We start from the raw sequence: 23,716 nt of genomic DNA, 5'->3' as shown, positions 1-23,716 counted from the left end.
TCCTCCCCACCTGCACCCTGCTAAGCCTATTGCTTGCTGAGCATCTCCAGACTAGCTCAGGCCTTGTGGAACCAGTGATCTCTGCTATTCTGGGGGCTGAAACATACCTTCACCAAAGAGGACTGAAGCCCTTCTGAGTCTGTCCTACCGTGAGTGGCCCCCTCAGCTTTAAGGGGCCACATACAGTTTCCTCACATTGTACAATTATTATCATAGTAATGATTCTTTATATTAAACTTTTACTGCTCAAACTACTGTGTGCTTTGTCTTCTGATTTGATCCAGACTGCTACATATATCCTTTTCAACTATGCCACAGCTTTTTATGCAAATCTAGTACTTCTATTTTCATTTTTATAAACAAGTGGTAAAAAATTTGTTTCACATATATAAGTAGATGAGAAGAGAGTTTTTTTACAGCAATGTCACTCATTCAACTTCTGAGTTTTCAGGACCAAACAAAGCACTGTCCTATTATCAAGTTATTTTATATAGGTCAACAGTTAAAAACAATCAATTATTCACTTACTCACCACTGACAACAATATCTCACTGTGTCTTTAGCTCCATAGGTTTGCACACCTTAGTTGAATGTATCATCATAAGACTAGAAGGTTAAAGGTATGTGCTCATTTTATACATGGGAGAAGGGTTCCCTGCAAAATGAAGGAAAGGAGAACCTGCACCGTTCACAAGTTCTTTCTAGGCAGGATCGCAGTTAAGCAGTATATACATGGAAGGTGAATTCTGTGAATTTTCCTAGAAGCATACCCGCGTAACATTTGAAAATATTTTACCATACTCTGGGGGGCTGGTGGTGGTGGTTAGTCACTAAGTCGTGTCTGACTCTTTTGCCACCCCATGGATTGTAGACCTCCAGGGCCCTCTCTCTGTCCATGGGATTTCCTAGGCAAAAATACTGGAGTGGGTTGTCATTCCCTTCAAAGGGTCTTCCTGACCTAGGGATTAAACCTGTGTCTCCCGCATTCGCAGGCCGATTCTTTACCACCAGGGAAGCCGCTCAAGGGGTGTATCCCAGTTTGCAAACTATAGCTTCTGTGACAAGAAATATTAACAGGCTTATTTCCACAGTATTTACAATGAAAAGTCAGCAGCAACCTCATGATCATTAATAGAGTTACTATGGCAAAGCCACACAGTGGAATACCACACAGTGGTTAGAATGAACTAACTTGACCTACATTTATTAACATGATGGATCTCAAAGTAATGAGGTTAAAAAAAAAGCCAACTTCTAAAGGATATATATGCGTGTGTATATATATGTATAAAGATGTTATTGATGTACATTTTTGAAAGGCAGGAAAAATAAACCTATATATTATACATAAACACATTTAACCAGAAAAACAAAAAACCACACTCTTCACAAGAGTACTTACCTCTACAGCATGAGGACAACTGTTATCGGGAACTGTTTTTTTTTTTTCTTGAAAAAAACTAAGGCAAATGTTAAATTTGCTCTCTAGGTAAAGAAGTATTCTTTACATAACTGTTACAGAAAACAACCTCAGCTATTTGGAGTATGGCCAATAATCCACAAGTAAATAGAAAAGGTTTGTGGGAGATTATTCCCTGTACTAAAAGGCATCAAATTCAGTAGAGCCACTTGTTTCCTTCCAGCTCATTTGTTCTTATGTTCAGCATAATTCTGGTAAGTCTGTTTGTTTCTTGGTCTCCAGTAGATTAGAACTGGAGAAAACAAATGAGTGTGGAAGGCAGAAGTTTACAATCCTCAAAAAAGAAGATAACTAATTTTAAATCACTGTGAAGGAACTTGAAATAGGCCTAAACAACCCCATAACAAGCTTTAAATACAACATGATGATAAACGCAATGACCCTGAAACAATATAAAAATATATTCAAAATATCTCTGTAGTGAGTTCATAGAACACTTAATATATCTTGGAAATCTTTTCACACAAGATGGTTAAAATAAATATTTCTGTTTAAAAGAATGGATTTTAATCAAGAAATACTTAAGTGAAATTTTCTAAGAAGACACAGTTATTAGCTAAGAAATATCATGACTGACAGAAAGTGAATATTTACTGTGTACCAAGCATAATTTTAACTACTTCACAATAAAGTATTTTATATAGTTCTCATAGCAACCTTATAAGACAGGGTATTTGGGGACAGGGGAGAAAGGATAATTCTTTAGGGATATATTCCTAAAATATAGAGAAAAGTCCACACAATGACAAAGACCCAGGATGGCCAAAAATAAATAAATAGTTTTTTAAAAAAGAGATACTAATAGAGGTTTAAATACATTAAAAATTGCAAAAGCAACAATAGAAAACTAACTGGGATAAATACCAAACATGAAGAAGAAAGGAAAATGGGGATGAAAATAGTACAAGTACATTAAGTCCCAATTTTTCATCTCAAGGAATCAACACACATACAAATTAATAAATGCAAGTACATAGATTATATGTATATCTTCTAAAATTCTAAAATCACCAGAATTAAAAAGAAAAAAAAAGTCAAAAGAGAAGAAAATGTCTAGGATGTATAACTGGTCATAAGGAATAAATGGGGAAAACTGAAATTGATCCTTAAATTCTATTATTTGATTTCTTCCCAGTTGTTTATATTACCTTAATAAAATGTATTTTTAAACTAATTATGTTCCTTTATTCTGGAATCCCAAAGTATTTTAGACCACTCAGCCCGTATGAAGTCTCCTGCCTTTCACCATGCTCTCATCTGCCCCCTTGGTTTATTACCATTCTCTCTGTTATGTTTGATTTGCTTTCTCCTCTCTCCTGTCTTAAGCCAAGTCAAGTCTCTCCTACCCCAGGGCAAAAAAATTTTATTTACTTGATTAGAACACTCCACATTACTCCTCTTACATTTCTCTTCTTTCCCTTTCCAACTTAAAAAAAAAAAGTCTTTATTTCCTACTGAAGGCTGCCTTTTAATACTGAATATAATGATGCTTTTTGGTTCTCATTCTACTTATTATTTTATCCAAGCTTTTCACATGGAGCCTTTCTTTTTAGCCTTTTTTCTATGGCAGGGCTAAGAATGGAGAGGGAGTGTAAATGCCTCACAAGGACAGCATTTCAAAGAACATCTGGGGAAATGCTGGTATGAAGTGTTCCAATTATAATGCATCACTGCTTTGCTCAAAAATATTTAATCTTCAGTCTCTTGGCACTGAAGGAAAAAATCCAAGTAAACAACTAAAACCAATCAACTTTTCAACATAAATAGTGTCATATTAGCTATATACTTAATTGCCTTTCCTGTCATAATCATATTAATGTGCAAGATGACTAACAACAGAATACAAACCCGAGTTACAGAGACGTTCTAAAGATACTGAGTTCAAAGCTCAAAATGATTCACTGCCTCAATACAGCTATCTTAGAGTAAATCTCAACATTCCCCACTAAAAACAGTAAATATCTTACAAATGAAGAGAAAATCAAGAAAAAAATAAAGCTGCACAGGAAATCGTGAATTGACTAAGAATATCCAAATTCTAAAATTTGCCATTAGACAACGTCCTGATTTTAAAATATGATCTTTAAGTGTATTAACTTTTTGCATTGGGTCATTCATGTCTATGTATAAGAAAAGGGCACAGTTTTGGTTAAGATAACTGAATGGAAAAGATCCAAAAAAGGTATTATTTTTAGCCTCAAAGCCATTGGTAGAAGTAAAAAAAAACTAACTAATGGAGCCATATTTATAAAAAAAACTAGCTGATTTTATTATTATCAATGCCAATCAAGTCTTTAAATCAATCAAAATTTATTTAATTAGGCATAAAGTTACTTTCACATTTGTCCACAACCATAGTAAATACAGTTCTTGGCATAAAGACACACAGCCTTTGGAGTTTAAAATATCCCCAACTGCAAGATTACATATATAAAACTCTCTTTATTGTTTATGTTATAGTGGATGAATTAAATTAAAATAATTATACCACCTAGAACAAAATAAAATGGAAATAATTTACTCATAAGATTCATATTTAAATCATCTTTATTTACAAAATACTATCCTGAGAATTATAATTCCATTAAGCTCCAATTTGAGCAAAAGTATAATCACTTAAGTAACAGCAGTTACTTAAACTGAAAATGAGAGAGAAGTCAAAATTACTTTTGAAGAGAGACCAACAATATGGTCAAATTTCTTGCGGTGGCTCTGGATGCTCAGTAGTAGGCTCATTTGAAGGTGGAATCAGCCCTGATGGGAACTCACTTCTACTTTCAGGATGTGGGGGTGGGGGAAAAAATCCAGCTCTCGGGGGAAGATAATGAGGAAAACCTCTTGGTGGATAGACATTTCTCACTGTTCAAAGAGATTGGTAAAAGACAGGTTTTAACTTTCAGCACCTGCACTGCGGCACCAATAAATCATTTGCTTATAACTTTCAGTACCTATCTTTATTTTCAAAAGATGACACCAGAATAATTATCTGATTTAACAAATGAATTTTTACAACATTGAGAAAAACATATGCTCTTCAACTACACGTGATTAAAGGGAGTATCACTCATTTTAGCTGCAGATTTTTGTCCTATGAAAATCTAACATCTTAACACTTTTTAAAAAGGAGAATTATTTCAAAATAGAGTAACTTACTCTCAAAAAACTTTCATGTAATGTAATTTTCACCAGACTTAAAATTAAGATCAGTAATTCCCAAATCTGACAGTATCCTAAAATATTTACAGTTATATAAAAAACTGTCTTGAAATTCCTCAAATAAAATTCATTTTAGTTCACTCTAAACTTTAAAGAGGAGGGATGAGGAAAAGAATGACTCTATCAGGCAAATGATAGGCTTTTTCTTAGTGTTTGTTAACCATGTATTTATTCTGCTGAAACCTGTAGTTCTAAATGGAAACAGATAGTCATAAAAGCAATAATTATTTCTTTTCTCAAATGTGAGGCTATGAGGAATTTTAATAAATTCAACAATTAGTCCAAACAGGATGATAAACACATTCTAGGTTTTAAATAAGTAGGACTACATGGGAGCTAATTATGAAAAAAGATTTTAAAAGATTTTTTTTAATACTTTAGCCAGTCATTTTAATGCAAAAATATAAACTAATTATTTTTACTAATTGACCCAATTTCTGTCTAATAAGAAAAAATAATTTTAGTCTTAACATAAGACTGTTGCAAAAAGCCAATGATTTTCCTGATTACTGAAACACAGAAATAATTCTACATCTATTAAGATGAATCAAGTTGAAGCCTCATTACAGATGAGACCTCATTACTGATGGCTGGCAATCTTTCCAATTTGGAAAAATAATGCTATACTTACAGAAGATGAGAAAAACTTTCCTCCATTGTATTACTACATGAATAGAAAATAAAATGAACATTTCTGATCTACTCTGTAAGACATATATAAAGCTTTATAAAGCATACTTGCAAATGGCGGAGGTGGTGGGCCAGGGAAATCCCTTGGTGGAAAATAATCTCGGGGAGCTCCATACATGCTTCCTGGAGGAGGTGGAGGAAAAGGAGGCCCTCTTCTTATGAAAGGACCCCTTGTATCCACTGGAAACAATGGAACTCTGACTAGAGGACGAGGTGGAGGAACAAAACCAGGTCCAGCTGCTTCATTTTCAGTGGGAACAGATGAATCAGGAACATTTAAATTCTACAACAAATCGACATACGGCAGTCACTGCAATAGCAAAGTTTGCAATAGCTTTCCTTATAAATCTAGGCTTAGAAGAAGGCATCTAGGCACCTTGGTAGAAGGCAGTCTGTGATACCATAAAAGGCTCCAGAGAAAGATTCCGTTTTCTACATCAGATGGATTTTAGCTATCATGAATATTTTATTAACTTAACAGAAAACAGCTTTAACCAACAAAGCAATTGTCCAATTAAAAATAAAACATAAGAATGGCCCAAGAGTACCAAAATATACATTCTTTTATTAAGCATATACTAAAAAAAACTGCTTATGTTAATATTTTCAAGGTGACCAAAAACCAAGATTGTAAGCACAGTGAACAAAAAACATACTTTAAAACAGTCCTGGATTTAAAATGAAAGTCCAAGAGGGAATTCAAGTTCTTGTTTAACTATATAAACTAAATCAAGCCTTGAGTCTGTACATTGTACTTTATCACCATGGGGTACAATCGGAAAGGAAATAGCTATAATGAAAAGCATGAAGTACATTTGTCAAAAAGAAAGCAGCAGCTTTTAATCAAAAAACCAGATGCTGGCTAAATTACTATTCTAGTAAACCAAGAGATTAGAAAGATTCTGAATACATGGATACAATTCCACTTTCAATACTTACACCAAGATCATCTTTGCTTTCATTTCTACTGGATTCCATTTCTGAAGATACTCCCCCATCTAAAATTAAAAGTTAAATCATGAAAAATACATGGTTTATCACACCATTCTTACAACTTCAGATCACAAAGGACATTGATATCCCTACTCCCCTTGTCGGCACACAAGCCAGCTTGACACCAGCATCCTGCGTCAGTGCCACAAGGACAGCTTGAGGTCCATGGAACTTCCGGCAGACTCAGAGTTCTGTAAAGGCATGTGTTTGTAGTCTCCCCACCACGTGCCTAGACAATCCTGCAAGCTGCATCATTAAGGAAGCTTCCAGGAGATAGCATTCCTCTCCCTCTCCCCACTTCCTTTTCCTCCTGCCTTGCTTTCCTCTCTTCCTCCCTTCTCTCTCATCTTTCCTTCCTTATTCCTCCCATCACATAACACAGACTAGCAATTGAATTAGCCACTGTTTCTAAATAAATGGGCCTGGGCTTTATCACCAAGAACTGCACAGGCTCTGAGAACATAAATTTAAACAACCCTCTCTCTGACCACAACCACCTGTCCCCTCCCAGCCTTTTCATTACTCTCACTATACTTGTCCTTGGGTATCACTGAAGCTTCCAGTCCTCTGATCTCTCAATTTCCTCCTTTCCTCATTTCCTTCCCTAATTAGCTGATCTTGGAGACTCCATTGCTAACAGCCAGTCACTAGCATCTTTGTCCTACTGGCCATTTTTCACCTGCCTAGGATTCTTCTAGACAATCTAAGAGCCTGATTCTGTACTCAGAGTCCCCTGCCTCAAAGAGCTTCTGCTGGGATCTTCCATTCTGTTTCCTCCCTCCACCCTTTCTGCTAGACCTATCCTATCAGCAAGTCTCTCCCAACTACTGTTTAAAAATTAGATAGAAAAAGAGAACCCCCTTACAGCTATCGCTCCCCTTCACAGTCAAAAGTGCTTCTTCTTAAAAAAAAAAAAAAAGTTTTCTATATATATTATTCAGAATTCCTCCCATTTTGTCTCTCAATTGTAACTCAATCTATGTGCAGCATACACTGTTCCACTGAAATTACATCCCCCAAGATAAAATGTCTTTTTTCCCCCCCTCAATTAAAATAGAACTTACAGTTCTTATTGAATGTAGTTTCTCACGCTGTTGACTATTTGCTCCCTCTTTCAACCCTCTCAGCCTTCAGCTTCCGGGAGGGCACCTTCCCTACCTCTCCTTTCTAGCTGTGCCTTCTCAGTCTCTTCAGTGGGCTCCACGACCCCTCAGGGGTGGTCTCTTCGGAGCTCCACCCTCAGCCTCCTCTCCTCTCATTCTCTCCTTGAGAAATTTCACCCATTCTACAGCTCGAATTTGATGTAAACTACTACTGTACTTCCAGACGTTTAAGTCAGATCTAGATATTTCTCCCAGGACTTCTGAGCTTGAAGTGCCTTGCAGCTGTATCACAGGCACAGCTAATTTAAGTTCAAAGTTAACTTAAAATATTTCCCATCAAACATTATACTGCTTCTTTCTTGCTCCTTGTTTCAGAACAATGAATGGCCCACATGCCTTAGCCAAGAAGCCAGCATCAGCCAAGACTCCCCCTCCTCTGAAGGGGGAGTCTTTCCATTCAATCTGAAGTCCTCCCAATTATATTATCTCTGTGTCTCTTCACATCTTTCTGTCTACTCAGCTAAGTCACCACCATCATCCATGTAGATTTCTGTCACAGTGTTCTAAAACGTTACCCTCTCTCCAATCTCAACTGCTCCCTCTAATCTATTTCCCATAACACAACCAGAATAATTTCTCCAAAATGCAGGTCTGATCTGATTATTCTCCATTTAAAACCCTTTAACGTGTTCCCATTATCCCACAAGTAGGTCCAAAATTTCTGAACAGGTTTGCAAGGCCTTGAAAACTATGCGCTGCTTACTTCTACACGACTTGTTTCAATATTCTGACTTCCACTCCATGCTGCAGCCATATTTACAAGGCATTCCTCCCTGTGTCTTTACATATGTTATTCTCTCCTCCCAGAACATTATCAAACATCATTCTGGCCCAGCTAATTCCAACTTTAATTCTCAGCTTATCCATCATTTCCTCCAAAAAGACTTCCTCGACAACCCCACATTCAAAACATCACCACCTCTCATCTAGGTTCGTGGCTCGTGGCCCATAAGCTCCCATAACATTTTGCGCTTGTTACTTTTGTCACTATATAGTGCAACTGCCTACAGACCACAGGTATAAGGAATGCTGACCTCCTATTCACTGAAACACAGCAGCTACCACAGTGCCTGCCAAACGGCAAACAGTCTACAGATATTCAGTGCATCAGTGGCAGGGCTGAGGCACCAAACTGATCCACTAGCCTCTCATTTCAGTAAAGCCTAAGGATCAAGACCATGGCTCTGGAGTCAGACAGGGTATCAAATCCTAGCTCTAACACTTCCTACCTGAGCTCTTTAGCACCTTTTTGAGCCTTGGTTTCTTCATCTGTAAAATAAGGGTCATACTATCTACTTTACAGGTTTATTGCAAAGATGAAATGAGGTCATTCATTTCATTCAATAAATGTTTACTAGTGTTTACTAGTGTTACTTAATGTATTTCTACCATTTCACACCACTTTCCTTCACGTAAATACCATACACTGATAAACCAATAACAAAACATCACATATATCTAAAAATTTTTCAGCTTACAAAATACTTTCACACACATTAACTGATTTAACCCTCATAAGATCAAGGGATTCATATCTCAGTTTTACAGGCATTACCCATCAATAACTCATGCTCTTTTCTTTATTTTTGCTTATACTCTTCATTATTACTGGCACAGACCTTTACCTTTTAACTAAAATTTCAAATTCCCTAAAAGCAGCTCAAATGCCACCTCTTCCACAGAGTTTTCCCTGATCCTTCAATTATATGGGCATTTTCACTTTCTGTGAACATAATCTATTCTCTAATGGGACTTATCATTCTGACTAGTATCAGGCAAGCATATATATCTGTCTTTCTCCTCTATTAGTAATTATTAGCTGCTTAGAACTAAAAACTATACCTTACTATAACTGTATTGTCTACCATGTCATGCAGTGTACCTTCTAAAGTGAAAGAACTTAAAAATTACTTGCTAAATTGAATATTGTTCAATTGCAAAAAAATGAACAAAAATGTGAAAATTTTTAAATAGCATTAGTTTAGAATTAGATATTTAATCACATATACTTTCATTCACATTAAGCTTGAATTAATGGAGAGAACAATTTTAAAGACCAAACAGAAATAATTATAATAACAGAAAGCCAGGCCACAGGTCTCCTTCTTTGCTTATTATTCAGAGAAGAATGATTTTCCAAAATAATACATATTCCACCTGGATAATTTCCCTCTCCTAAAATATATACCTTTTCCTGAGGAAATCTTTTACCCAGAAATTTTTCATTTTCTACTTTTAATCTTTTGTTATATATTTCTAAAATACATTGGGTGTATGTAATTCCCAATTTCAATGGGTTACTCTGAGGTGGTTTAATAAAATGAGCCCCAGACAAATTGTTGGTTGCTCAGTAAATGTTAGATCTACCTAAGCATGAAAAATTTAAACAAGGTAACTGATTAACCCATCAACAGAGCATGCACTCAAATTATTTCTCTGATTTTCACATATCATTCACACAGCCTAATTTCTCTGATTACTACACAGGATTTATGTAAAGTGGACTGGAAAAACTAGAAAATTAATCATAGAACACAGTAAAATTCACCACCATAGGTACACAGAATAAAGTCATTGCAATAGTGCTCAAACCAAGCACCAACACATGTGCAGATGCCATGGATGTATACAAAACAGCAAGAAACATAAAACCAGGAAGCTCTCAGGAAAGAAACTGTGGCCTTAAGAGCTAAGCAGAAATCACAATTACATTAGTCCTTTATGCAGCTTCCAGTTCTTTAGTATGCCATCATTACTAAAAAACACATATACAACACAGAATATTTCTTACCTGTTTTATCCAAAGAAGGCATATTAAAACTTCTGAGTTCTGCTGGTCCAGAAAGTCTACCAGAATTAGAATAAAATCCGTCTTGCCTTTGTGGAAGAAGAACTAGATCAGGATATGGCTGGCCTAAAAAACATGTTTTTAAAATATCTTCATTAAAGATAAAAATCAAGTTTCCTTAAATTTAATACATTGAACATAGAATTTTTCTCTCTAAAAGACTTTGACACATATTCTTGGTAGACGATAGTAAACAATTTTAGGAAAACTACACACTTTACTTAAAGCAATAATTTTGCTTTTTAGTAAACACAAATATGACGACACCTTGGAGTTTGAAAGTTTCCATTACTACACGTGCATCAGAATATATGAACAGAATTTAGTTACATATATATATTTATAGATAGATTTAACTTTAATTTTAATAATAGTGGAAGGAAGTGGATACATCAATAAATCAAAAAAAGGCTTCAAGGAGCTATCTACTAGTAAACAAAGAAAAGAGAGAATATGCTGTAAACATAGTAAGAAATAACAGAACTGATAATGATAAAAGAAATGGTCACCAGAGCAGAAACAGTATCAGTGAGGTCATCAAGTAACCAAATTTTCAGTAACTTCAACATTTTAGAATTTAGCATCCCTCCAAAACTAAAGGGAAAGATCTCTGACTCAATAGATGAATGGAAGGTTCACAATGCCCAAATTAAGGATATTTGGGCAGACACAAATTTAGGCACAGACTCTGACCCAAGTGCTTCTACAGTCAGCCTCCTTTGTCATTTATGATGACAAAATGGTAATAATTCATGGGTCCTTGTGTAACTCATCATTCTTAAAAAAATATAAGTAGTCTATCTCATCTCTGTTAGGTGATGGTAGACTTTGATTAAGGATGCTTTTGCCAATCTTCAAAAATACGGACGAGAACATGACCAGCATCTGCCCATTTCTTCATCCCCAACCCCTGGTGGCCATTGGTCTACTCTCTTTCTACATGTTCTACATTTTCAGATGCCCACGTATAAGTGAGGTCCTGCAGTATTTGTCTTCCTCTATCTGAATAATTAGGGGTGGAAGTTCTTAAAGACACTGCTACAGTGGGAGGGAAGGGCCAGAAGTTTCCTTAAGTAACCAGATTCTGGCAAAAGTTAGTAAGTAATAATACTACTAAAAAAATATGGCAGAGGACAAAGGGGATAACTTTTTTTTAGCCTGTTTCACTCTCCCATCCTAATAGATACGGTCTCATACTACCTTCCATGACTCTCCTAGGTGAATATAATGTGAACTGCATACATACTTGCTATATGACTCAGTTCCTTGGGACCTTACAGACACATCTTTCCCATAAAAAGCCAAGGATACCATCTGACATCAACTGGAGTCAATGAAGAAAATTATATTTAATGAGTTCTCAAGGGTCAAGTGGAGAAGGAAATGGCAACCCACTCTAGTATTCTCGCCTACAGAATCCCGTGGACAGAGGAGCCTGGTGGGCTGCTGTCTACGGGGTCGCAAAGAGTCAGACACGACTGAAGCAACTGAGCATGCACGCACGCATTGTAGAAGGAAATGGCAACCTTCTCCAGTACTCTTGCCTGGAGAATCCCAGGGACAGAGGAGCCTGGTGGGCTGCAGTCTATGGGGTCGCACAGAGTTGGACACGACTGAAGTGACTTAGCAGCAGCAGCAGCAGCAGCAAGGGTCAAGGGATGTGACTTAGGAAAGAAAGATTCAGAGAGTCATAAAGGCTCATTTCCTCCCTCTTTTCAAGGTTGTTGTAACCATCTGAATTAGCCCCATGGGAGAAAAGGCCAATACCAACCACAGGTCTAAATTGAGTTTACTTTAAACATGGAATTAACTAAATGGCAGAATTTCTAACTCTTTCTCAAAACCAGGTCTCGAGAGACCATATCATCATTTTGCTTCTAAAATACATCCCCACAATATCAGTAACCTGAGAAATACAAGATTTTGCTATAAGTATTCTGTTTTACTGACCATATGTTATACATAGCCCTCCTCTAGGAAAATAATCCACTGTTTAAGTCTACCAGCTCTTATTATGTGCCAGGCATCAGTGATACAAAGTTGGTTTTAATACAATCTGTGTCCTTATGGTGACGAAACAAAAACAAATCATGTCTTAAATGAAAGGGCATACAAATCATATGAGAGATGGTCTATCTAATTCTGACTGGAGGAGTCAGAAACGGTGCCACAGAGGCGGCAAAGCTTGCCCCGAAAGAAAAATAAGAAACGACGAACAAATAAACAATGACATTCTAGTCAAATTCAAATATACATATACATGTAAAGTACATACATAAACACACACATATGCTCAATGTATTAAGATAAAGCTACATGGAAAGCATATGACCAATGAAAGACTAAAATACAAATAATTACATGAAGGGTTCCTTTCTCTTTTGCCTGCTTACCTTTGTTTTCTACCACCCTTCTCAGAGAAGGGAAAGAATGGGAGAAGGAAAAGAATCGGGGAAAAAAAAAACAAATAAAAAAGGTGAAAGAACCATGCAGAGCACCGTGAAGCAATTTCATAAAATAAAGATTACAATAAAATTCACAATGTCTGGTTTAAACAAAAATGTTATTCATCTCTTTTCATTCCAAAACAAATCTCAGCTTATAATAGTTCCTTCAGCAGCTTTAATAACTGGGGGTCTATCACATAACAAGAACATTAATGTGGTTGAGAAGAGAATTATACAGATGGATAAAGGAGTTGCCTTTTTTAATTTCAATACTATTCACTAATCAAGTACAATAAGCATCTTTACTCAGAATGTGAAGAAATAATTTAATTTAATGATTAAGGAACTAATGGAAAGTAAAACTTCCAGAAAGTAGCTGATAAAACCATCAATATGGATAGATTATGCTCTGGAATAAAGAGGCCAATGGTACAGAGAAAATGTCTAAGAAACATACTTATGCAAATATGGACATTTAAGATAAAAGTAATATTTCAAATGGATAAATATATAGTATTAAAACAACTATCTACCCATGGTAGGGAAAAACTCTTCAACTAAACACTAAAACCAAAATAAAATTCATATTAAAGACTTAAAAAAACAAAATTTTACATTTTTAGAAGAAAACAGTATCTTTTTGATATTGACAGGTTCTAAAGAAAAAAAATTCAGTAAAAATAAAAATGGATTAACTTCTCTTAAAAAAATAGAAAACTTTTGGTTTTTTATATATAACAATAACATACATAACAATAAACCAAAAAAATATTTATAAAAGATAAAAGATTAGCATCCAAAGGATACTAAGAATTCCTATTAAGCAAAAGAGAAATGGATCAGGCAATCTACAGAAGTAAATACAAATGACCAATAAACATAAAAAGAGGCTCAAGCTCACTAATAATGAAGGAACTGTAAAAAAATCAATCAAAGAAAAATGAGAAAAAATTTAACTCATATGGCTGGAAATACTTTTTAAAAGTTTTACATCAGGTATTGAAGAAACAGCTACTCTCAAATACTTCACACATAACCACTCTTGAAGACCAAGGGCAACATCTATTAAAACTGAAACTATGTGTATCTTACTTCCCAGCAATTTCATAACTTGGACTCATCTCTAAAGAACATATGTGCAAAAATCAAGTGTTAACTTCAGCACTGTTAATAATGGTGAAACACTGAAAACACCCTGAATGTTCATCAGAGGAAAATGGATAAGACTGGATAAATATATTGTGGTATATTCATATACTTAAATACAGCAATTTAATAATAAATTTTTTATTAAAATGGAAAATCAGGAACATGCTGACAAAAACTTGATAAAATAGAAATTTTAAAAAAATCATATTTAGACTATAAATTGACAAATATTAAACTGATGAGTAATTGTCTCTGGGAAAGAAGGTTGACCTTGGGAAAGGAAACAGAAGACTTTCCCTGGTGGCTCAGAGGGTAAACAGTCCACCTGCTGTGAAGGAAACAGAATAGACTTCAACTCATACAGTGTGCTGATTATATTTGTTTTATTTACCCATTCTCTTTCTCTGACACACAGCTACACATATACACACACACATATGTATATGTATATGAAACAAATATTAATATGTAAATTCTGGCAGGTGATAGGATTATGCTATTTTTTAACTTCTTGTTTTTTTTTTCTTTACCTGTAACATGGGAATAATAAATTTAAGAGTGTTAGAATGATTAATATAAAGCTCTTAACATATGGCACAAAGTAAGCATCCCAAAGTAGATGTAATGATAAATTAAATTTTTTATAATTACAAACTATATTAAAATATAGTATTGACTTGTATGCTTAGTCACATACAACTCTATGCAACTGCATGGACTGTAGCCCAGGTTCCTCTGTCCATGGGATTTTCAAATGGAACCAGTTGCCATTTCTTCCTCCAGGGAATCTTCCTAACAAAGGGGTCGAACTCATGTCCCGTGAATCTCCTGTATTGGCAGGCAGATTCTTTACCACTAGCGATACCTGGGAAGCCTATAGTATTGACTGCTGCTGCTGCTAAGTCACTTCAGTCGTGTCTGACTCTGTGCGACCCCATAGACGGCAGCCCACCAGGCTCCCCCGTCCCTGGGATTCTCCAGGCAAGAACACTGGAGTGGGTTGCCACTTCCTTCTCCAATGCATGAAATTGAAAAGTGAAAGGGAAGTCGCTCAGTTGCGTCAGACTCTTAGCTGGTCTCTTTCAAATCTATGATCATAAACTTCAACTGGATACTCAACATTGCCCTGTAATCATACCACATTTCACTGACATGTAAATTCTTTCACTCTCCTAAATGGCTACTATGTACCTTTTTCTCCCTCCAAATCTCTGACAATCCCCTCCCTTTCTCTCCTATCCCAAGTTAATGATCTTACACATCAAGGAACTTGATGCAACTAAATACACTCACTTACCCTCACCCAGCCTCTATATCTGTACCCAGTTGCTCCGCCTTCCTTTTACAAAGTTATTCAAACACTATCTAATTTCTTAATTACCCTCTGGATCCCACTCTTTTTGTGTACTTTTATACCCTCTCCCATACATCATCAATTTCTCCTCTGATCTTAGATTATTCCCATCAGCAAATAAACATGTTGTAATGTTTTCTATCTTTAAAAACAAAAACATTGCTCCATCCAATTACCACCTCATCTCTCATTTTTATTAAAAGCAAATTTTTTCAAAAATTGTTTACATTTGTCCCCATATCTTAATCTTTCCTCTATCTACTCTCTTCAGGAAGACTGCAAAATTAAACATAGATTTTTCAAGTTTATATAACTACATACACCAGTAAGTTAGCAACCAAATGCTAATCATTAGAATTTAAAAAGGATCATTACACAAGAAAGTTGAAGTGCCACAAGAAATATATACTCCCCAAAAAGTGAGAGCCTCAAAATTTGGAAATAACTTTAAAGTAAATCTCATCCTTTAAGAGTAGAAAAGCATCACTATGGATTTTAGTACACTTTTTCAGCTTATGAAAACTCCAAAATCTCAGCAGGGAAATCAAAGTGAACCTAACTGAAGACAAACTATAATTCTATCAAATGCATCTTATCTGAAAGAAGGTTTGCAGTGCAGGGCAATGGTCTACACAAACATCTACAGATCACAGCCAGTAATGTAAAAATCTATGCCTGTATTCTCCAAACTGTTCTGATAAAGCTCTCCCAATTGTTCTGATCTGTTTAGCCTGCTTTTCTCTCTCAAGGTAAAATTTAGAACTGTCCTCTTCAAGTTGTCTGTATATGTGTTCTGTTTAGCTCTTTAAAAAAAGAGAGATAAAAAGCAAGTTTTTAAACATGCAACACTGAAGACCACACTTAATTCATGATAAAACCACCAAGAAATAGCAGCTAAGTCTCTTTGCTACCCCTTACATAAAATATATTATCTAAATCAGTTAAAGATAAGCACTGGCAAAAGAAAAAATGGAATACATACATACAAACATATTCCCTGCTCTTTGCTAAAGCTCAGAAAAGTACAAGGAGGAAAAATTATATAATTCACTATTAATGCATATCTCTCGAGTAGCACAAGATCTGCTGAGAATTAAGATTCTCATTCTTCTCTGCTACTTCTCTATTCCCGGAAAAAGAAATTGTGAGGCAACATAGAGGAATAAAAGGACCCTGAAGCTGGAGCACTGAAAGATCAAGAGGGGCACTGAGAGATTAAGAATACCAAAGAGTGGAAAAAAAAAAAATGATAAAAACTGAAACTTTGTTTCATCAAAGTATCTGTGGTTTTATTTTCTTAATTTAAAATTTTACCAAAATATTTACATGAACTTAGATACAATTGCTATCTGTCTTGTTAGATTCATGAATATAACCATGTACATATGATGAATCATTACTGTGATTAATACCTGTACTATAAATTACTTAAAGATGTAATTCTCAAGGATCAGTTAAAAGACTAAAAGCCAAGAATCCTGCAGATTCATACCCTGACAGTCAAAAAGCTATCATTTAAATTTTAGCATTTCTTTTCTTATTTCAATTATGTTACTAGTACCGTAGAAACACACAGTTACTAACTACAGTTTACAAAAATCATAAGAACATTTTAATAAGCATGTCTCTCAAAATGTATTAATAACTACTAAATGTGGGAGCAGGAGATGCAGAAGATATGGGTTCAATCCCTAGGTTGGGAAAATCCACCGGAATAGCAAATGGCAACCCACTACAGTATTCTCACCTAGAAAATTCCATGGACAGAGGATCCTGGTGGGTTACAGTCCATGGCATTGCAAATAATCGGACATGACTGAGTGACTCAGCACGCACACATGCGGGAGTCAGATCATATTTTAAGACTTTCTAAAAACTTGTCAAGATTGCTTACTATGCACAGCTTTGTAAATAAGAGCAACTACAAAGAAAACAAGACAATTACTTAGGAAGAACTTAACAGAAAAACCATATATTTCTTTCTTCCAAAAAGTAATTTTAAAATTTTAAAATTATATTACCTAAATATATTTTTAAAAACTAGTTATATAATAAGTGAAAATACATCACAATAGTATTAATATAATCCCTCTGCCTAGATTCTGTTCATGACCTCAACTATTTACCTTTCCTTGTATCCTTGTCCTTAAGAGGCAGAATACCTATCCTGCCCAATGATTCCAAATTCTGCCATGTGACTTGCTTTGTCAATCAAATGTCAGCTGTTGTGATTCAGAGAGGCTTCAAAAAGCATTTTGATGTTTTTGCTTTTCTACTCCTGAACTTCAAGGATGAGATCCTCACAGAATAAAGTTGTACTTCTTACAGAATAAAACACTGAGCAAGGTAAGGAACACTGATGAAATTCGTGTTGCAGTTAAATACTTATTAAGAATTTATAATGGGTTTGTTAATTACAGGACATCTTCTTGTTAAAATTTTAACTCTGATTACTTATGATGTGATATTCCTATCTAAATTCATAAGATGAACAAAAATAAACTGAAAATGGTTTCTTAACCTGAATGCTGGCTTACAGGTGTGCTCAAATTTTGAAACAATCATCAGGTTATATGCATAAAAATACTTTCACTTTATATGCACTGTATCCAGATAAGTTTTTTTTTTTAACTGTTGACTTTAAAATAAAGATTCCCAGGGAGCTGCAAAAATAATGCAGAAAGTTCCTGCATACCCTTTACCCAGTTTCCCCAAATGTTTACATTTTTCATAACTATAGTTCAATGTAATAACAGGAAAGGAAAGTGAAAGTGAAGTTGCTCAGTCGTGTCCGACTCTTTGCGACCTCATGGACTGTAGCCTACCAGGCTCCTCTGTCGATGGGATTTTCCAGGCAATAGAACTGAAGTGGATTGTCATTTCCTTCTCCAGTGGATCTTCCCGACCCAGGGATGGAACCCAGGTCTCCCGCATTGTAGACAGATGCTTTACCATCTGAGCCACCACATATTACTAACGTCTATAGTTCTTGCCATGGATAGATTTTATCATGAATAGATTTATGAAACCACCACCACATTCAAGATACAGAACTATTCCATTACCAAAAGGATCTCTCTCAGGCTTCCCTTTAATCACATCCACTCTCCTCCCTCTACCATCCCTAACTCACTGCATCCACTAATCTGTTTTCTAGTTCTATAATTTTGTCATTTCAAGGATGTTATATACATGAAATCATATATTATCTGACCTTCTGAGATATTTTTTTCAGTCAACATTATGGTTTTATGTTAGTCACTCAGTTTTGTCTGTCTCTTTGAGACCCCATGGACTGTAGCCCTCCAGGCTCCTCTGTTAATGGAGCTTCCAGGCAAGAATACTGGAGTGGGTAGCCATTCCCTTCTACAGGGGACTTCCCATGCCAGGGATCCAACCCGGCTCTCCTGCGTTGCAGGCAGATTCTTAACCATCTAAGATCTATTCAAATTGTTGCATGTATCAATAATTCAACCTAGTTTGATTCCACTATAATCAGAGAACACACAATATGATTTCAATTCTTTTAGATTTGTTAAATGTTGTTTCATGACCCAGGATATGATCTATCTTGGGAAATGTTTCCTTGGGGCTTGAAAAGCAGGTCTATTCCGATGACAATTTACCTGATCCAAAGCATTCCTCAGTATATCTCTTTAAGAAGACTTCTTAGTGGTTGCGCTAGGTATTACATAACTTACTGCTGTCAACATTTACCAGTTTGATTAAAAGGTAGCTTGACCTAGAACAGGAAGTCCCTCAATTAAGTTTTTAAAATGAAAAAGGTGTGTTCACAATTGGATTTCAAAAAGAATGCTGTAAATAGTCTTCGGTTTTACTAACCTAGAACAGGAAGTCCCTCAATTAAGTTTTTAAAATGAAAAAGGCGTGTTCACAATTGGATTTCGAAAAGAATGCTGTAAATAGTCTTCGGTTTTACTAACATTGTATATTTTATTATTTGCTCTATCAACTAGATTGAACATTATCTAGAATATCTCAACATTAACTATTAATACTGAACTAAATGTTCTATTACTCAGATAAACAGATTACACAGATCACTCAGTTCATCTCTCTCATTGTATAAAAGGACTGAGGTCCAAAGAGATAAAACAAATTTCAAAAATCACATAAAAAGATTAAAGAGTGAAGATCAGTGATCAAATTTCTTAATTTCCAATCCAAATACTTTTTCACCTGCAGAATTCTGGACAGAGGCTACAGTCCATGGGGTTGGTTAGCTGCTCAATCGTGTCCAACTCTTTGTGATCCTGTGGACTGTAGCCTGCCAGGCCCCTTGGACCACGGGATTTCCCAAGCAAGAATGCTGGAGTGGGTTGTCACTTCCTTCTCCAGGGGATCTTCCCGACCCAGAGATCAAATCCATGTATCCTGTATTGGCAGGCAGATTCTTTACCGCTAAGCCGCCAGGAAAGCCCCAAATGTACCAGATGGGCTTAACAGCAGAATGGAAGTAAAACTGGAAAGAGTCAGTAAACTTAAAGATAGATCAACAGAAAGTATTCAACCAAAAAAGTTCCAGCCTCAGCTCCTCACCTGGCTAACTGTTTAACCTAAGACTGTCAGGGAAAATCCCTCTTCTGGGACTCAGTTCCCTTCTCTCCAGGAAGGGCACTGGATAAATTAGTGGTTTTTAAATTGAGCTATTCCTCAGAACCTCCTAGAGAGGTTTTTTTGGGAAATACAGATCTTACCTCCAGAGATCATGTTCAGAAGGTGTAATGACATCATCATAAATCAACTATACTTCAATGAAATTTACAGAAAAACAAGGGCAGGGGAATGTGGTGAAACCCAGGTATTTGCATTTTTTTAAGTCCCCTCGATTATTTCTGATGATAAGCCAAGTTTGAGCATCACCACACTAGATAACGCTTGGGGGGAGAGGCAGATTATGTGACAGGGACTCTTGGTACTGACAGCTTGTAAATTCTCAAAACGAACATCCTTTACAAAAATATGAGATTTCCCTGGTGGTTCAGTGGTTAAGAATCCACCTTGCAATGCAGCGGACATGAGTTTGATCCTTGATCAGGGAACTAAGATCCCACATGCCTTGGAGCAACTGAGCCCATGCACCACAACTAGAGAGTCCGTGAGCCACAAAGAAAGATCCCGCTAAGACCTAATGCTCCCAAACAAAACACTTTAAATATACATACACATGTGTGTGTGTATATATATATGAAAGTGAAGTCACTCAGTCGTATCTGACTTTTGCAACCCCGTGGACTGTAGCCCACCAGGTTCCTCCATCCATGGGATTCTCCAGGCAAGAATACTGGAATGGGCTGCCATTTCCTTCTCTAGGGCATCTTCCTGACCCAGGGACTGAACCCAGGTCTCCCATATTGCAGGCAGAGGCGTTAACCTCTGAGCCACCAGGGAAGCCCATATATATATATATATATATATATATATATATATATACACACACACATACACACACACACAGAGAAATACAATATACACCAAAAGCTTGAAATCAAACTCCTTAAGAAAGGGGCTGTAAATTATTCATCTTTATTTTTATCACATCTAAAGTTTAAAATGAATGCTACTCAAGAAAAAAATCCTTGAAAGGAGGATTTCTATGCCACCTATTAACAGATTCTTAAGTTTGAAAGTCACAGCATATATATTTCTAAATATAAAAACAGTAAGAAAACTATTCAGCTTTCTTAGAATTATTTGGGTATTCATTCATTCAACAAATATTTACTGGGCAAATACTACAGGCTCAGCATTGTTCTAGGTTCTGGAGATATAGCAGTGAACTAAAGTGACACAAATCTCTGTTTTCATGAAGCTGATACTCTAATGATATCAAACAAAAGAAAGTAACCTCAAACCAAAGAAATTACCACTTCATACCACACACACACACTAACAAAGCAAAAGCTAATTGGAATTAAATGGTTTTTTAACCATAATATTCTTCCTTCTCCAACTCCTCAAGAAGCAATCTGAACTAGTATATTTTTTTAAATGTAACTAATTTATGCAAAGCAGGCATAGCTTGCTCTACGTAACAGTGTCTGTCCCTGAAACACTGTGCATAAACAAAAGTTTAGCAAACTGAATAATTTTAATAACGTTCCTTGGGCAAATAGAGGCTATAAGGGAATAACAGTTATTGCCTTACTTCAAAATATTCTACTGTGAGTCTTCCGGTAAATATATTTATCTTGACAATTAATCTAAGATATATTGTTCAAGGGTAAAAAGACAATTATAAGAAGGTGAATAGCATAACTGCACAGCAGTAATGAAGGAATGGGTATACCTATGTTTATGAAAACATATCAAAAAAGAACTCCCTAAAAGATATAAAACTACATTCTGGGAGGGGCATGCTTAAGATGACAAGGGGGATTTTTTATACATTTCTCCATTGTTCGAATTTTCTAACATAAATATAAACATGTATCACTTCTATGAGCACCAAAAACTAAAGACATGGCATGGTGGGGGTGGAGGGAGGACAGTTTTCTATAATGTGAATAATTATCCCTAATTATTCTCTTTGGAAATTTGTGTTACTACTGTTTCCTAATATGTATCATGGCTCTTCTTAAGACAGGGCACACGTGTACTTCTCTATTCTTTCATTCCTGTATGTTACACATACTGGCTGCCTTTCAAATATACACACTAACTATACTCATTCCATACCTGATGGAGGAATCATCATCCTACGATCTTGTTCCCAGGGTGGTGAAAGGGAACCAGTGTCAGACGATGCTCTGTGAGGATCAGTTAACCTATCAGAATTTGATTCTCCTCTTTCATTGGTAACTGGATGGTCCAGAGGATTCCCTGGGCCTCTTGAGCCTAATTAAAGAAGAAAGATACAACTGTTTTATCTAAAAAAGTATTATAAGATCTCTCATCAAATAAAATCCAGGCCTTTTTCAAAAAGGCAAAACAATCAGATTCCAACCAAGTTTTCCTAAGACACATTAAACTATAATTCTATCCTACGAAAGCCATTTCTAAAACAAAAGGAAATATTTTGTCATATACATACTTGCCTATAAAACTCATTCTTAAATGTTATTACTATCATTATTTACATATAAAGTCAGTGGTTAAATTGGAAATTATAAATACTAAGTCTGAAAAATAAGAGTAGAAAGTAAATAGCAAAGTAAAGGATTTCTATATCAGATGTAATAATTATGAGATTTTTGTTAATTAAACTAATATGCTAATAGTCAAAGGGTATGAAGCCTTTAAAAGAGTCATCTTAGAGGCTATATACCTATTTTAATAATTCTGCAACTACTCAAAGTATCTTTTAGAAATGTATTCATATTAACTTAAGAGCCACTCAAGAAATTGCATCTTACTATTGTAGTAAGTAGAGGCATGACTCTTCATGACTTCTGCCTCAGAAATGATTTTAACCAGTCTGATTACAAAATTTATATATGCCAAATAAATTTGGCTTTAAGTGGCTTCTGCTGCTAAGTCACTTCAGTCGTGTCCGACTCTGTGCGACCCCACAGACAACAACCCACCAGGCTCTGCCAACCCTGGGATTCTCCAAGCAAGAACACTGGAGTGGGTTGCCATTTCCTGGCTTCTAGCAATTTTTATATATCAAGTTCACCTCCAAAGAGAGCTCACAACTCTGAAAGCAAGTCTAAAATAAAGAGTTTCAAAAGCAGCAGCACTGTGAAATAAACACTCTGAACAAGATAACACTCATTTGGATAAGAAAATCTGACATGCTGACATTTATAAAGAAAGAGAATCATTCCAAAGTTCCCTTCTTATGACCACAGAATGAATGGCACCTCAACTAATAACCCATACTCAATTAAAGTGAAAAACACAAATATAAAAAGTTTTAATATTAAATAACAAAATTAATATTTCATCTGCCATTGAAGGGGAAATGAGGTCTCCTCAAAATTATATTGCCCAGAAAACAAAAGCTTATTTAACTTTTCAAAGAACAACTTTAAAAAACAGTTATTTTAATAGAAATCATTCTAAAATGCTCCCCACATTTCAGTACTTCCTTTAAGAAATAAAAGTAATATGATAAGTAATATGGTAACTTGTACCAATCAGTATAAGCATTCTTTTTTTTTTAATTTTAGTAATTTTTAAAATTGTTCTATCTACTCTTGTTGTCAGGAAGCCAACTGACTTTCATGTCAGAAGGTCAACTTTTCCTTATTCCTTCTAGTTTGTTCATCCTTCTAGTCAGTTATTCAGAAGGAAAAAAAAAAAAGGCTGGGAAAGCAGAAAATTAAATCAGTGAAAAATGTACAAGAGTCAATTAGGCTGAGGTTGTCTAGAGTGAAAAATGGATCTTTAAAGGAGACATTTAAAGACTTT

The 23,716-nt window shown here is 35.6% G+C and overlaps 1 protein-coding gene across 14 annotated transcripts in view; it reads right to left on the bottom strand.

Moving 5' to 3' along the window:
- Window positions 3,730-23,716, bottom strand: part of CTAGE5 (CTAGE family member 5, ER export factor) — a 96,816-nt gene continuing 76,829 nt past the window's right edge. For 9 of the 14 annotated variants that reach the window (XM_018066281.1, XM_018066279.1, XM_018066282.1 and 6 more), the window contains 5 exons: window positions 22,040-22,198; window positions 10,334-10,456; window positions 6,326-6,384; window positions 5,435-5,669; window positions 3,730-4,339 (listed from right to left, as the gene is read on the bottom strand). In XM_018066281.1, coding sequence (XP_017921770.1) covers window positions 4,173-4,339; window positions 5,435-5,669; window positions 6,326-6,384; window positions 10,334-10,456; window positions 22,040-22,198 — 743 coding nt within the window. In that variant the 3' untranslated portion in view covers window positions 3,730-4,172. The remainder of the gene's footprint in view (window positions 4,340-5,434; window positions 5,670-6,325; window positions 6,385-10,333; window positions 10,457-22,039; window positions 22,199-23,716) is intronic. The other 5 variants (XM_018066280.1, XM_018066290.1, XM_018066285.1 and 2 more) reach the window with 1 other exon arrangement.

Source organism: Capra hircus, chromosome 21, assembly GCF_001704415.2.
Source record: "Capra hircus breed San Clemente chromosome 21, ASM170441v1, whole genome shotgun sequence".
NCBI classification, from domain to species: Eukaryota; Metazoa; Chordata; class Mammalia; order Artiodactyla; family Bovidae; genus Capra; species Capra hircus.
The sequence above is the reverse complement of the archived record's forward strand: the minus strand, read 5'-3'. Positions and strand labels throughout refer to the sequence as shown.